Below are 16,950 nucleotides of genomic sequence, written 5' to 3' on the forward strand. Positions count from 1 at the left end.
TAGCATTTGTTCGTGCTTATGTTGGCATAGGGTGGCTGGCATATGAGATTATTGGGTGATAACCAGAAGGCAGAACATGACTGATTTGTAGAACCCATCACAGCTCACGCATACTTTAAGAAGAAGATATAAAAATGGTTTATCCTCTGGGTCTTACCATTTCACGTGGTAGCTAAGGAACTGGGACACAGAGAAAATGTTATTCACAGGTTCGTGCATATTCACAGAGTAGTGCATTTATTGTCCACCAGTTTACAAAACTTCAAATGGAGTGACATAGTCAGCATAAAGGAAGTATGAAAAATGTGATACTGCAAAAGCCAGTATGACTTCTGACTCCATACTCTCTAGCTTCAGTTCTAGATACATTTTAACTACTAAAATCCCCAGTTTTGCATTGCCAGTAGCTAAAGGTGAGAGAAAGAAATACTAGAACTTATGTCTACATTTATATGTGTATATTACAGATACTTATGTATTTTTATTATTTGGAAACACACAAAACTTCACCTGCACTTTTATGTGTTATAATGCCTTTGTTAGGTTGTGACTACATGATGAACAACTATACTACAAATTTCACACCAAATTATTATTTGCAATGTAAAAAAACTAAGACACAAATAGTTATTTATTCTTAAGAAGGAAAAAATTAGCTTTCTTTTGGATCTTGTAAGGCCATTATCTTATAGAGCTAAGTGTTAAAGATGATTCACCTAGGAAACCTGTGGAATGCTATCAAGGTGCATTGGATTTTGTATAAATAATTTCTGACCCTTCACATTTGCATTTAATATATAGGATCAGACTATATCATTTGCATGTTTAGGATGTTCATAGATAAAGCATAGCTATAGTTTCACACATTCCTTCTTTCCCAACTTGCATGCACAGCAGTAGGTATAATTCATCATGCCACTATGCTACTGCCGTTTTAAATTCCAGAAGCCATCTTCAAGTCAAAATTGCCTTTACTATATCTTACCTAACAAAAGAGAAGTTGTGGCTGATGGGTTGAGATAAACATGGTTTAATAGGACACAAAAGCATAAAGAAAATGGTCTATACAACACAAGCGATGCACAGCACAATTGCTCACTATCTGCTGACTGATGCCCAGCTAGTTCCTGAGCCATGGCGTCCCCCCAACTGACTCTCCCCAATTTATATACTGATCATGATGTCATGTGGTATGGAATGTTCCTTTGGCCAGTTTGAGTCAGCTGACTGGCTGTGTCACCTCACAGCTTCTTGTGCACCCCGAGGCTACTGGTTGTCAGGCTAGTATGAGGTGCTGAAAAGTCTGTGACTGCTGGGAAACAACTGAAATATACTTGTATTACCAAAGTTGTTCCTAAATCGAAAACACAGCACTATACCAGCTGTGTTGTAAGAAAATTGCGTCTGTCCCAGCCAAAACCAGGACAAGTATTAATCTGATTGAGTTCCACCTTCACTGACTGTATTGGGAACTCTGGTGCAGGTAGGTCACCTAGCTTTGCAGAGTGAAAACCACCTGAGCAGGGTTGGAAGTAGCAGTGTTCCAACTGACAGAAGTGTAGTGCCAGTATTTGAAGGCCTGCTGGAGCCAGGGTACTTCTAGCCATAAAGGAAGGTTTTTTGCTAAAAACTCCCTAGAGTAAGCAAAACTCTTATGTATGCTTAATAATCAATTAAAATGGTGCTTAAAGCAAAGAGACTAACATCTTTACTGCATTATAGTTGTTAAATACTGATTGTATTATATTGTATCAAACAACAGCTGATGGCTACTAATGAAAGGCAAAACCCTTGCAAGGTTGACATTTCTTTAAAAGTTTCTGTTTCAGAACGTCCAACATTGCTGTTCCCTTTTGGGCTGGTATTTCTGAAATCTGCTTAGTAAAATGTTATCAATTCCAGTTATTTTTTTGTTAACACAAGAGACTCAAGAACTCAAGGAGGATCAGTGGCTTATGAGGACAACCTAGACATGGTTAAGACTAGGATAAAAACTAAGATTACCACTAAGAAGAATGCATCAATTGTTATAGAATCATACAAAAAATTCTGTTGGATAAGACCTTTAAGATCACTGAGCCCAAGAATAAACCTGCCACTGCCAGGTCCAACCACTAAACCCTGTCTGTAAGTGCCACATCTACAGGTCGTTTAAATGCCTCCAGGGATGGTGACTCAACCAGTTCCCTGGGCAGCCTGTTCCAATGACTGACAACCCTTTCGGTGAAGAATTTTTTCCTAATATCCAACCTAAACTTCCCCTGGCACAACTTAAGGCCATTTCCTCATGTCCTATCACTGGTTACATGGCAGAAGAGACCAACACCCACTTGCAACCTTACTGAGGATGCACTTGATCCCCCTTGTCCAGATCACTGATCAAGACAGTAAAGAGATCTGGCCCAAGTACTGAGCCCTAGGAAACACCACTTTTGACCAGCTGCCAGATGGACTTAACTCCTCCATTCACCACAACTCCTCAGGTCCATCCAGCCAGCCAGTTTTTTACCTATCAAAGAATATGCCTGTACAAGCCCTGAGCAGCCAGATTCTCTAGAAGAATGCTGGGGGAAACTCTGTCATGAGCACCCACACATGAGCAAAAGTGGTATCTGAGGCTGTCTAAGGGGCTACAGTATTGGTTGTAGCAGAGGGTTTCCTTTCCAGAAGGCTGTGAGTGTAAATGTGTTTAAAGTATTGTTAAAATTATGTAAATGTGAGGCACCATTGTAAGCAGGTAGCAGTGAAAGATCTCTGCAGCTCAGAGTCCCAGTAACTTGCAGGTAGGACGGTGATGGATGCCAGGAATTTAGGCTTACTGCTGAATGTTTTGTGCAGGCTGGTCTAGGAGCTGAGAATCACAGAACCATAAAATTGTCTTGGTTGGAAGGGACCCAAGAAACCTGAAGGTGCACAATTCCATGAGACCTGATGAGATGCATTTTCAGGTCCTGCGAGCGCTGGCAGATGAAGCTGCTGAGCCAATCTCCATCATATTCAAGGCATTGTGACAGTCCAGTGAAGTTTCCGCTGACTGGAAAAAGGGGAAACAAAACTCCCATTTTTAAAAATGTATAAAAAAGGAAGACAGAACTACAGGCTGGTCAGTTTCACCTCTGTGCCCAGCCAGAACATGGAGCAGATCTTCCTGGAAACTACTAAGTCACACAGAAAATGAGGTGGTGATTGGTGACAGCCAAGATGGATTCACTAAGGGCAACTTTTGCCTAAAAAATGTGGTGGCCTTCTACAGTGGGGTTGTAGTGTTGATGGATAAGCAAAGGGTAACTGACATTGTCTACCTGGACTTGTGCAAAGCATTTGACACTCTTCTACAAGACATCCCTGTCTCAAAATTGGAGAGACATGGATTTGATGGCTGGACCGCTCAGTGGATGTTGAACTGGTCACATGTAAAGAGTTTTGGTCGACAGCTTGATGTCCAAGTGGAGATTAGTGACGAGTGGCACTCCTCAGGGGTTGGTGTTGGAACCAGTGCACTCTGACACCTTGGTCAGCAACATCATAGAACTAGGTGAACTCTCAGCAGATTTGCTGATGAAATCAAGCTGGGGAGGGACTGTTTAAAGGAGCATGTATGATAGCACAAGGGGTAATAGCCTTAAACTGAAGTACCACAGATTTAGATTGGATACTAGGAAGAAACTCATTTCTGTGAGGGTGGTGAGGCCCTGGCGCAGGCTGCCCAGAGAAGCTGTGGCTGCCCCCTCCATGGCAGTGTTGAAGGCCAGGTAGGATGGGGCCTTGGGCAGCCTGGTCCAGTGGAGGGTGTTCCTGAATATGTCATGCTGACCCCCTTTGTTCTTTCCCCTCCGCCTCTAAGATAAAACTGCTTGGGTATAATGAACATCTTACTGGCATAGCTGTCTGCACAGTGGACAGTAACTCTGAACATATTGGTAGTTAGGCTAATTAGACTAATTAAACAATTAGATCAAGAGTCTATTGCTGTATCTGTATTTGTCATTGTGATGTTTGAATTTAGACAGTTGAATATCTCACTTGGTCTGCATTTTTTGGGTTGTTTTTGCTTTTACACCATCACAGAGTAAAGTGTGGTAGATTTCATATTGAATATAAATGTGCTACGAATTTAATTAGCAGATTGACATAAAAGATCATTGCAGACTGCAAGATATTTTCATCCTAAAATTCAAGACAAATTTGAATACATCTGAGTATGGGAAATATGGGGAGGAGAGAGGGAAGGAAAAATGTCTTTTTCCTCTAGTGTAAGGTGATTGTCATTAAAAACATTTTCTATTAAGTTATTTTAATGGAAGAGAATTCCAAAGCATTTAAAAGCTTTATTATATGCCCTTTACATCTCATTCTCTAAAGTATGCAGATACCTTTTGATGACATGTGTTACCCCTGGGATAGAACAGGTCAGCACCTGGCAACATGATATAAATGTTTTTAAGAAAGCAGCTGAAAAAGGAGGAAATGGGTTTTCCACTGACAGGGGCAGCATAGAGCACCTGTTACGATTACTTGTGTCGTAAAATGGAAGCTGTGTATGTTACACCAACCAAAGATCTTATCTCTTCTTGCTCTTTTTGCATCCCTTCTCTCATTCTGCCATGTAGTACTTTCTTGCAGGTAGCAGGTAGTAACCTCCATGTGTGCATATGGCTACCTTACATGTGCTGCAAATCAGATTCAGTCCAGAGAAAATACGTGTCAGTGAGGTGACCATGGATACACAGGTAGGCAGAGACAGGTCCATGGCCCTTCCTAGTCTGTTAGAGACAGTTGAGGTCTCTCTCAATGGGATGAGACAGATTTAAACACTACTGTGTAACTGTGCTTGACATGAGTATGATAGCATTGTCTTGGTCGGAAGGGACCCTTTAGATCATTACCCTAACCTGCCAACCACCACTGAACTGTATCACTCAGCATCACGTCTAATTGCCTTTTAAATACCTCAAGGGATTGATATCCTACCACTCCCCTGAGGAACCATAAGGGACTAGAGATATGCCTTAACAATTGCTGAAAGAAGCGACCCCCCCTTTCTTCTCTCTCAATCGCTGTAAGACTTCATCACCATGCAACAAGGTGAATTCCACGCATCAGGAATGGATACAAATAGGCAACTGTCTTTCTAGAAAGGCACTCACAGGATGGCCCCTCTCCTGCATTAACCTGCTGAAAGAATCAGGTGGGGTTTTAGTACCAAGTACTGTATCCCTAGGCCTTCATTTCTGCATTCTAAGCAGAGAACATTAGTTCCTTTATGTATATATGTTTTTAATTTGTAGTGTGCTGCCTGAAAGGTGATTGTCATTTATTTCAGGTGTGATATAGGAAGGATGAAATCATAGAATTATAGAATCAACTGGGTTGGAATAGACCCTTAGGATCATTGAGTCCAACCACAGCCTAACCCTGCCTAGTCCATCTCTAGACCATGTCCTTAAGCACCTGATCTACACACCTTTTAAACACCTCCAGGAAGTGTCAGCATTGATAAAGTCTTCCCGGTATTTTCTGGGGAGGCTTCAGCATTTTTCAGACTTGGCTTATCTCTGAAAATATTCTATCCATATGTGCATGTGCACAGTGGAATCTACCTTGTCTGTTTCATTTTCTGTATGAACTAGTACAGTGTGAAAATACTTCCATTATGGACAGAGGACTTGCAGAGGATGTCTGGACACTGAGGGCAGGGAGGGAGGTAACAGTGGATTAACTCTCAGAAGGCAATTTAGAACAGAATCTGTTGTCACTTTTCATGATTATGTGTCAAGCATGAAATGTAAGTAGGTCTGCTTTTGCATCTTCCTCATCTGCTTTTAAAATGCAAGGGCTGTAAATGAGCCTGCACCATCAGTTCGTGAAGGCTTCATAATATTTTTTAGGAAAAGTAAATGGAATCTAATGGCTTTATAAAATCGAACCTATTCATTGTAATAGTTTATTCTCATATGGTGTTAAAATTATAGGGTATATAACCTGTCAGGAAGCAGCAACTTAATTTATACTCTAGAAGGGATAATTCTCTTTCTTTTCCATGAAACTTTGGGTAAATTTATCCACAGTAGCTCAGAGCTTCAGCTGCTGTAAGAGCCTGAAAAAATGACTGTAAAAGACTGTAAATACCTTGAGATACTCAAAGGTGTACCTATTTACAATTTTTTCAGCTGACCACAGATCCTTTTACCAAGCCAGAATTCTTTTTTATTGTATTTTCATCTGGATTCCATCATTCCAACAAATTCTGAGGTAACATTAGCATAGCATGCGTATTTCATTGTTACCTCTCAAAACATCTCTTACCTTACTGGTAATAAGACACTGCTTTGTAAATTAGGTAAAATCCTAGCAAAAGGCTTTCTTTTTCCATTGCCACAGGAGCCTTCTTAGAGCATCAGTATCTTGAATACCAGCTAGAACCAGCTAGAACTGCAGACGCATACTATTAGTGCATCTACCGCAGAGTTTGTTGTGTTGATCCCTGTTGTATTATGATCAGTCACGATCAGTGGCCATGAGCCAGTTAGAAATAACCTTACTATAGCATAATTTGTTTACAGGGGGATTTTATGGTCATTTTTCTCAGTTATTCAGTACCTTTTAGTTTTTCCACAGAGTAACAGAAGGCAGCAGGCTCAGCTCTGCTTTTGCTTGATGCAGGTATGTTTGTGTAACTGCCTGGACTTTGGGAGTGCTGCTGCTGAACTGCAGTGGTGTTTAGGCAGAGCTGACTCTTGTATCTCTTGTTTGTTTATGCAGGTTTTGTTTCCATACATTTTAAAATGTCCTTTGCTGCTGCAGGCAACCGATGCATACAGTGCTGAAAGGAGGAATATGATCTTCTTCAAAATTAAATATTAATACTCAAGGACTGTGGCTGTGCAGTCAATTTGGGCGGAAGGGGCTGCTCTTTGTCCCTACTAGGGACTGACAGAATGACAGAATCCCCTTGCTGCAGAAGCAAACCTGCATTTGCTGCTGGCCAATGCACTGTGCAGCGTGCTCATACAGAGTACAGCATCTGGCTTAGGTGCTGCTGTCCGTCTTCTTTTGTTCTTATATCTGGATATGCATCATCCAGCCCTAACTGATCCAGTCCCCTTTTCTCCTCCTCTTTTTCATTTGTGTGCATCTCAGAAGCATGAAAAGGCACGCTGCATTCCAGTCGATCGAGGGTGTCACCCCAGAAATGCCCACAGCTTGTCTGAGCGTTATTGCTGTACTGTAGTGCTTCCCTGCCCCTGGCAACAGGCCAGTGCTTTGGCACGTACTGTTCTTAGACTGTGCGTGTCAGGCACAAGATGAGGGTGTAAGGGAAGGACATTCATCACTGCTCTTACACCATGCGTGTAGGCACAAGATGGGGGTGTTAAGGGAAGGACATTAATCTTAATTTACGTAGTGCTCACTTTAAAATGTTAAAGTTGAAAGCAAATCTCAGCAATTTCTAAATGTGCTGCTATCAGACAAGTGATGGATGGCTTTGAGTTGCTTTGCATATAGCTAATCAATTATCAACTCTGCCAACAGTGTAAGAAATACAGAGTTTGGACTGGCACCGTGTTGGGCTGTAAAGACTGCAACCTTTTACAGGTCGTGGTAATAGGAACACAGGTAATAAATGGACATCAGTACCAGTAGCAGCTTACAGACATACTTTCCTTCACAAAGTCCTGTTAGCGTCTTGTCTTTGGCAGATAACAATTAATTCACTGGCTGATATCAGCAAATGGACTTTTGAATGTGGAAGGGAAGAGTTCAGAACAGTGCAGTTTGTACAGCTGTTAAATTGATGAGTCACGTGTAAGCCATGCTTTGTTCTCTTGGCCTCTAGCAGCTTCTGAGTGTTCCTGGCATTCTCACATTTCCAGATGTTGAGGACTTCGGCTGACTTTCACCCAGCAGAAGGCATGTAGACTAGTGTACATTATGTAGAATTATAAAATACGCCTTAAATGGGATGTAATTGCTGTAAAATTCTCATGCTGTTATTTTGTCCTGTTTTGTGCCTGTATCATATTTTTTTCTGCTAAACTTTAATTCATTCTTGTACTGATAGAAAGATATTGCAACACCCTCACAGCTTTAATACTCTGTAAAAAATGAGTAGTTGATTTGCCTAACAAAGTCATGTCTAATAAAGTCTGTTTTACCAATCTCCTTTACTCATTACACATCTGCTTGCATATTGCTGTTTAGATATTTGGACCCCATGTTTCACGGAGATCCCAGCAAGGTGTATTCTGTGCATCCTTCACATCCTGTTATGCCTGCATATGAAATACTCTACAGTGTTTTTCAGACTTGATGTTTAGTCCCTGAAAGGTTCAGTACCTAGGAGTAAATGTTATTTGTCACTTGGAATAAATGCGAATTCTGCCTTGCAGATGGCAGTTTTCTGCGGAAATGGAATAGGTGAGCTCTAACAGCCTGGTGGTCTGTGTTTAAGAAACCACAGGATGGTTTCAGCCACCTGTCACCTGTACCCAGATGGGGTTTGCGATGTGGTGAGGTGTGCATGTTCCAAACGAAGCAGTGGGTAGACAGGATTGCTTCTGCTGAACTTAGAAGCTATGTGGATGGAGCTATGTGGATGGAGCAAGAATGAGTGTGCAAGAATCAGTGTGTGGCTGACATAAACTGCATCATGACCCATAGCTATGTTGTACCAGGGGCTCCAGATTAGGGTGCTATCTGAATGGATACCTGCTCTGTGTTCTTTCCTTCTTTTTCTCTCTGTGTGCTATCACACACACCTGCCTATGGTTTTAATATCCACAGCTCACCTTCCTGAATGTGCAGCAACAGAATGTAAAGCTGCACTTCTACCCAGAGTAGAAGTGCAGCTTTACACTTTGCATCTTCCTCTTAAACCTTCATAAAAATTGTTTTGGAGGCATAAGTGAAGTAGGAAAGTTTGAATGAATCTGTAATTTCATGGTTTTATACTCTCCTTCTAAAATACAAAAATATACTGATAGCATTCCAGATGAGAAAGCTGGTGCTGTGTACCCCTGGACAAGAAATTGTAGAACCCCCCAAAACAGTTAATTAGTTTTTGCCCCTTTCTTAGAGCTTCCTTATCACCACCCAGCTGAGTGAACCACTTAGACTGAACAAATACTCAGGCAGCTAGCAAATTTTTTGGCACTCTGGAAAATAGAGCACAGATGTCCTCTTTCTCTGTGGTGGTGCAGTGTAGGGCAGGGTTCCCACTACTGCTTTTTGGAGAACTCTTAAGGGTTGTGAGTCTGAATCCAGATCCCTTTGCATAGGAGTAAAAAACTTCTGAAGCATTTTATTGCCCACAGGTCTCCTAAAGGGACTGGGTGATGGTACTGCTTTCATCATCCGAAGTAGAAACACCATGTGGCAATAGGTAACATATGGGAATAGATTCTCCACTCTCTTCCTGTACCAAAAAAAAAAAAAAAAAAGAAAGGAAAAAAAAGGCAAGCAGAGATTGGCACATCTTCTAGCTAATACAGCCACCTTTTTAATGCCAGTTTCTTCCTGTTTTTCATACTGGTGGCCTGCTGGGGACAGAGAGTGTTAAAAAAGCACAGAGTGTTCTGACTGTCCTTAGCTTTCTGGCAGCTTTTGAGCTTCTGCCAGCTTCTCTTTGCCAGTTGCTGAGGCCGCACTAAACCGCAAAGGTGCTGGGGTCGTGACCAGCTTTGTGGTTGAACTTAAACTTCGCAGGGAACCCACCTCCTAAAGTGTGTGCTTGGTAGATGTGAAATCCCAGGAATATGCTTAAAAGCGTGAAATGGATTCTCTTGCTTGTCGTGGATGAACTGCCGCACCTCCTCTGCCAGCACAGCCTCTGTTGCTGGAATGCCTAATACCGATGGAGGATTTGATCCTCTGCCTTTCGCACTTCCCTGACCCATCGAGGTGAGGGCCTCTCTGCGGGGACTCCCCACAGGCCCCGTGCAGGCCACGACCGCTCGGGCACTCCCTCAGCAGTGCTCCCGGGTTCTCACCCTGCTTCACTGCACTCCGCAGCCGACAGCCTCGGGTGTGATGCAGTGGCATTGCAGCACAGGCACTGCAGTAGCTCCTGTCAGTTCAGAAGCCTGCGGCGCACATCCATCCGTACTGTGCACTCCTGAATGGGAACAACTCCCCCAACTCCTCCCCTCACCCCCCACACCCCGCTCCAGTTATGCTGGAGTTGCAGGAATTTTGCGGTGGTGTCCTTGCTAGCGGTCAGAAAGCAAAGTGATAGCTCAGATTGGGCAAAGAAAGGATTGATCCAGACATGCTCTTCCCTCCCCTTTTACAGCTTTAGATGAAAAGGGGGGGGGGATGAGAAAGGCAAATTAGGGATTGGTTCTAAATGAGGAGAGTGAGAACAGAGAACAGGTTCACAATGTGTATCCCTTACACTGCAACAGTGCTGGAGGTTGCAATCCTTATCCCTTTTTACCCTTCTTGGGGAGAAATAGTGCCACTGAGTGTTTGGCTTTTGCTCAACAGTGTCAGTGGTGTTACTGGACATCCTGTCCCATGAAGAATTCCCTTCATGACTTGACGAGCTTTAGCAATGGCTCATCTTTAGCACTGCCAGTGCCTCTGTCTTATGTACGTCACATCTGTAGCCAATTCCTCTGACTTTCTGACCTGTGTTCAGATGGTTAAGGGAGCTTTTAACAGAGTTCAGGACTCTGGTACAAGCAACTGTGAGGACAAGCATGGCCAAGCTATTGTATACATACATAAAGGGTATTTAGAAGTTTCTGTGTGAGAGATGAAGACAGGCTTTTTAGAGTCCAGTCATAGCTTTCCCTTTTCTTTTGAAGTTTCCAAAATTCAGTTCATTTCCTGATCTTTGAATACTGCACTTTATTGTTGACATTCTGAGTCCATCAGCAGAACCAAGCAAATTTTTGAGGGTAAACCTTCCCAGCCTGTGGCTGGTGTAGTGTTGTGGTGAAACAGGCGAGCGAACAAAGATTTATAGCAGGGAGAAAGCCTTTTCAGTGCTATCAGGGGAGGGAGTAGCCTGATTGAATATATATATATACTGAGTGGCAGAAGGGAGAAGGAAAGTATCATTTCAGGCTTGTCTGGCAGATGCTTACCTTAACTACATCACGAACATTTCTGTCAGATATACTCCTCATGGCAAATAGTAGCAGGTGCAAAGTAATGCTCACAATATTCCCATGTGGCACCAAAGTGTGGTTTCTTCATTTTGCCAAGGAGAAGGCAAAGCTTCAGTGGCATAATCAAAAGTCTCAGTGCAAACAGGAGATGAACGATAAAGTTCCCTGGAAATTATTGGAACTCTCATTTCCCCCTTTTGCCTTTCACACTGTCTTCATGGCCCCTTGTAGCTTTTTTGTGCTTGAGGTGGAGTCACTGTTCTCCTCAGTCCTGCAAGGGAAGGATCATGTTCCAGTGAGCTCCAGCTGGAGTTAGGAACTGCCCTTGTAGCCATCCTGGCTGAGAAGAGAAATTTACTAATGAAACATGGATGGGCATTTGTGTCTGTTAAATATATATGTTAAGTTAGCTTCCTATTTTTGTTTTACTACTGAAGTGGCTTGTTCTACTCTCTCATGCCATGTTCTATTGACAGTCCCTGTTTTGCACAACATGTTTAGAAATTAAAAGGAGAACAGAATAAAATTCAAAGAATTTTAAGTGTGAGGGAGAGGGTGAAAAGCTGTCCTGCGTTGTGAAATACTTTGTGTTGAATGAAAGTGTGGATTTTGCTCGGTTTCTCTCCAAATGAGTGCAATGTAAGTAGAAGGCTAATCAGACACGTCAGGCTTCTGGTGGAGTATATCACATCTGTTGATTTTCCTGAAGCTTTCCAAGACTAATGATGTTGGATCATTTGGCTTGTAAATCAGGACTTCCCTAATCTACATGACTGTTCCAGAAAAGCTTGAGCAAGATCACCCTACCTCAGTTGAAAACAGATGTTAATTTCCTTTCCAGTATAGAATAAGGTTCTGTGAAGCAATAGTTATATTTTTCTACAGCCTCTTAATGTTTCTGATGATCTTCAAACCACCCTGGAAAAGGTCCTCCTTTTCTTTCATATTCTGATGTCAGTTGGAGAACAAGTAGAACCGTATAAAACAGCTAATGTATGTGTGCTTTTGAAGTGTATTTTTTCCCCTTAGTACTTATTCCAATTTATCTGAAAGCACAAGAAAAATCTACTGTCTTGCTTACTCTGTCTACTTACTGACTTGCTTACTCTTACTTGCTGATTTGCTTCAAGGAAATAAGTTTCATTATCTGCAAAGAACCAGGGCCGTGACTATAAATTTGAATTGCAGGTGTCATGTGTTTTCAGTGGTAACAAATCCTGATACCATTAATGCCAAACTGTGCTGGATCAGGCTTTTTGAAGTGTTTTATCCTTCTGAAAGACCTACTGTGTTGGCAAACCTTCACCATGTGTACACAGACTTCTTCCCATTAAAATGAGACTTCTCATCAAAATGTGTGTTTCTCAGTACTCTCTTTTGCAAGTCAGCTATGTCTTACCTGTGTTTGCAAAGCTAACAAAGCATCACAGCCTTTTTGGAGCCTGTTTGAAAGTCTTTAATGAACCGGAAGGTATTTCTGCTTCCGGAGCACAAACAGTGACAGGAGAAAGGCAGAAGACAAAAAGCTGCATGGAGGAACTACAGAAGCCTGTGAAACAGATACTGAGCAATCAGGAATGAGGCATCAGCAGGGTGACGTGCTTTTAACAAACATCAACCACAGAGAACATCACTGTTCTCCATCACGAGTTTGTAAGCTGCCCTCATTACTGTGTCCTATAACTTTCATGTTAGCAAAAATTTTCATCCTACCACCTCGTCCACCATGTGGCAGTTTGATAGGGCTATAGAATCAGTAGCCTATAGAATCAGTATCTATAACAGATAGACAAGTTATGTCATGGAAACTGAACTATGTAGTAGGTAAGAAGCATTGTGGAAGGATGTTCTCCAGAATACCCAAATGGGAAAATCAGCCTAGGACGGTGGACGTAATGGAAGGTATAAAGAAATCGATCGGGCTTTGCTGTGTGCTTTGAATAAAAATGTTTTTGTGTTCTGTTTTTGGACCTATAAACGCATGCCATAAAGAGACTGTTACTCTTTCAGTCTTACTGTGGTGTGACAGCTTTGCAAACAGGTGATTCAGTTTGCATCATAGGCAAAGGCAAGTGCATTGTGGTGCTAATCTATTCAAAGCTGGTTTTCCACTCCTGTATAGAACCAAAGCTGCCCTCTGTGCATGCTGCCAAACTAGTATTTCATTAAATCAATCTATTATTGAAGTTTAATGCTGATCTTGCTGCATTTTAGAGTTTGACATACTGTGCAAAGCTTTCTGGTAGCAGTTGCTTGAACTGTTCAGAAGGCACTGAAGTACAATGCAGTATCATAGTACTGAAGAGTATAATTCTCTTGGAATAGCTATCTAACGCACATTACTGTCTTTTGAATAGTGTGAGATGACAGTGTCAGATTCATATCATCATTAGTTAGAGGACTGCTGTATGGGATATTGTACAAGTGATCATCAGTGTATTCTATAAAAGGCAACTGGAATTTTGAGCTTGACACAGTAATACAGAAAATACCGCCCCCCCCCCCCCCCCAAAAAAAAAGTTAATTGCACAACTGTATGAGAAATTAAACAAATGCCTCCATAACTAAGAGTTGTTGTTTTATTGTTTCACATCAAATTGATCTATCAATCCACATTCCTATCACTATGCCTTATATTCCAGATCCTGACAGCATTTACCAAAAATCTTTCATTTTAATATTACCTGCCAAGGAAGGAAAAAAAGGAAAAAAAAGGTTATTTTTCCCCCAAGTGCAGGATTCATGCCATTTTTTATGTCCCTACTGAAGCAAGCCATTCTGAACAGCAGTGTATAAAGTGTGGAGTTCCCGACTGAAAAAGCAGGACGTTGTTAGGTGTAGAAAAAGTCCATATATTTTTGATGCATGAAAATGTTTTCATGACATTTATTCCCCACCCAGAAAATGTTTGTATGTTGAATCTGTCATTTTTTAATTAAAATATATTGATACTTTAAAGATAATTTTATTATAAAGGGGGTTTGGAGGGAAGATGGAATAGGTAATCAACACTAGAAAGAGAAGGCACAGTCACAAAATAACTAATGTTGACTGTGGTATCAGATTAGATTCTTCCCTATGACTGGACTCCCATGGACTACAGCTTTTAAAGACAACTTAAAGGGCCAAATTTATATAAAGCAAGATCCAGAATGTTGAAGCCTCTACTCAAATGACATAGCAAAGGAGACTTTTATTTTCTGGCTTGCTGTAGCTGTTAGCTGGCGATGTTTCTGACTGCTTTTAAATCTTTAGCACGAGAGCAGACCCTTGGCTGATGTAAACTGGCATAGCTGCCTGACCCATGGTAATCGAATCTGACAGTCTTCCAGAGTGGTGGAACGATAGCCTTAGCGAAATGCTTTAACAATTGATTTGGAGGATGGATATAAATCTGCTGAAGAATATCAGTAAGTCTGTTTGGTGGTGATGTGGGCTCTCTGCAAATGCTTTGGCTACCTTTTTCAGGCCCACCGCTCCCACCTGACCACTTCAGATTATGGCCTTGCAAAAGGGCCTTAGTATCCTCTTCTAAGTAGATTTCCCCCATCTACCCTAAGGGGCAAGAACTCGTCAACTGTGAAAATATCTTGAAGTGGTGGAAAAGTAAAGCTACAGGGAGCATTAACAACCCTCCGGTAGCCTTGGAGTTGAACTTCAGTTATTCAAGATTTGTTTTGACTATTTAAGTACCATCATATTTGCATACTGTTGTTTACAGCAGGCTGAAATCTTTGCAATAGAAAGTTCCTGATCAGATTTTGTCATACCATCTGTAGTAGGAGGTCCATTTGTGGAAGATTAATTAATGGATTGATGAATAAAAGCTTCTGGTCTTTTATGCTTCCTTTTTAACATTTTTAATAGAAATTGCAAATGAGTAGCGCCTTTCAGGACATTGAATCTATTCTTTGCCCACTGCAGAATTGTTCCTAACAGCACTGAGTTTGAAATCTATGATTTTTTGTGGCATTTCTCATCTCTGCAAGGCAAAGATTCACACAAACTCATGCTCATCTGCATTCAGATTAAGAACAAGACAGAGGAGATAATAAAGTTCTTTATTTTTTGTTCTTTTTTTTTTCCCCCGGATGTTTCATAACATTGATGTCTCATTAATGCACTGTTTAATTTTCAAGGATCTAACCGAAAACAAACAGAGCTGATAGCCATCTCCTACTGTGCAGATAATTATAGCCTGCATTAGTAAGTGCTTGGCCACGATGCACTTGCAGCTTTGTTGTAGTGAACTGGAGTGAATTTGAAATGAATCAAATGTCTGGATTTTGTTAATGACATGTGAGTGATTGACTGTGGGTCTTCCTCCTCTTCATACTAAAGGAAAGTTGGAAAAAAAAATAACACAGTGATTGAAACTGAGAGAAGTGCAATTTTTCTTTGTTTACTGCAGGAGTCACTTCACTGAAATCGGTAGTTACATGTAGTCAAAACAGTCTAAAGATGATTCAGAAGCACCTAGAAAAGCTTGTAAAATTAAATGGTGTTCAGTACAAAGAACTAAAAATGGGTAGAAAACAGAAAGTCTTACGTCTGATGAATTTCTTATTAACAATTACGAGCCCAAGCGAAAGGTGAATACATTTACTGGATCATATTCACCTGACCTAGTTGTGTAATTAAACCACTAAAACATTTTGTGTGACAGTGCAATTGCTAAAATCTATTTTGAATGGTCCTGCCTAGCAATTACCATTCCAATCTGTTACTGTAACTTTTACTGACAGCAAAGGGAAACTCAGTGCAGTGTGCTCCACAGAATCAGGGAAGTGAAACAGTAGCACTCAATAAGTTTCCAATTATTTTTCAAACCATGTGTTCTATAAAATGTGGAGTATTTGCTAAAGACTTGACACCAAAGTTCTCTTTCACTCTTCCTGATAGCTCTGTCACGTGGGTACTTTGTATATTACTCATGTAAACCTCTAGCTCTTAGGTGGTGTGAATATAAGGGTTTTTGTATTTATCTACCACTTTTGTTTATAAACCTGACTTGTAATAGAGAAGGTCTGGTGGTGGATTGAGTCAGTATGTTTCTGAGGGTTCCCAGCTGTGGGTGCCTATTGCCTTCTGGGTGGCTCGAATCAGGCCTTGAGAGCTGCTTCTTGCTCTGGGCTTAGGCGTGGTTGCTACCCGTGGTGTTGCACTGGTACACGCTGGGCAAAGCAGCTGGGGACATTTTTCAGCTCTGATGAGAAAATTCTTAGTGCCTTATTTCCTTGCCTGGTTCATTCTGTCAAGTCACCTGCTTTTCCATCAGCACACACGATCATGGATATTTCTGTCTACTGAATTCAGAGCTGTCATTGTTGATTAATTGCTTGATAAGTTCTGAGAAACAGACATTAATTCAACAGAGAAATGGCGGTGTGATCTTCAAAGACATGATAGCATGTACTTCTGACACCAACGGGAGATTGGGTCTATGAGACTTTAGCAGTAATATATTATTTTCTGATTGTTTAACTTACAGTGTGTTCGAAATGAGTTTTTCAGAAGAAATAATGTGTCTAACTGTTGTACCCACTTAGAGAAAAAAACAACTTCCCCAGGAAAACACAGTGACTGCATTTTTCACTGATTGCTGAATCTGTTGTTCTTTTTTTGCCTGCAGAAAGTGAGTGAAAAAGTAGGAGGTGCGGAAGGAACCAAGCTAGATGATGACTTCAAAGAAATGGAAAGGGTAAGTCCAAATACAGATGTGAATATTCATTATTACCACTCATTTTTCTTTCTAGGACAGGGATTTCAAAGCTTTTGCCCCTGAATAACTCAAATAAATTTGAAAGACTTAACTTTTATTCAGCAGAATTGAGCA

General features: G+C 41.2%; 1 protein-coding gene across 1 annotated transcript in view; it reads left to right on the top strand.

Moving 5' to 3' along the window:
* SH3GL2 (SH3 domain containing GRB2 like 2, endophilin A1) overlaps positions 1-16,950 on the top strand; it is a gene marked incomplete at both ends in the record, with an annotated part of 94,527 nt that overhangs the window by 56,718 nt on the left and 20,859 nt on the right. The window contains one exon of the mRNA XM_084278395.1: positions 16,747-16,815. Within this exon, the coding sequence (XP_084134521.1) occupies positions 16,747-16,815 (69 nt within the window). The remainder of the gene's footprint in view (positions 1-16,746; positions 16,816-16,950) is intronic.

This window comes from Gallinula chloropus, assembly GCF_964237585.1.
Source record: "Gallinula chloropus genome assembly, chromosome: Z".
In the NCBI taxonomy this organism is placed as follows: Eukaryota; Metazoa; Chordata; class Aves; order Gruiformes; family Rallidae; genus Gallinula; species Gallinula chloropus.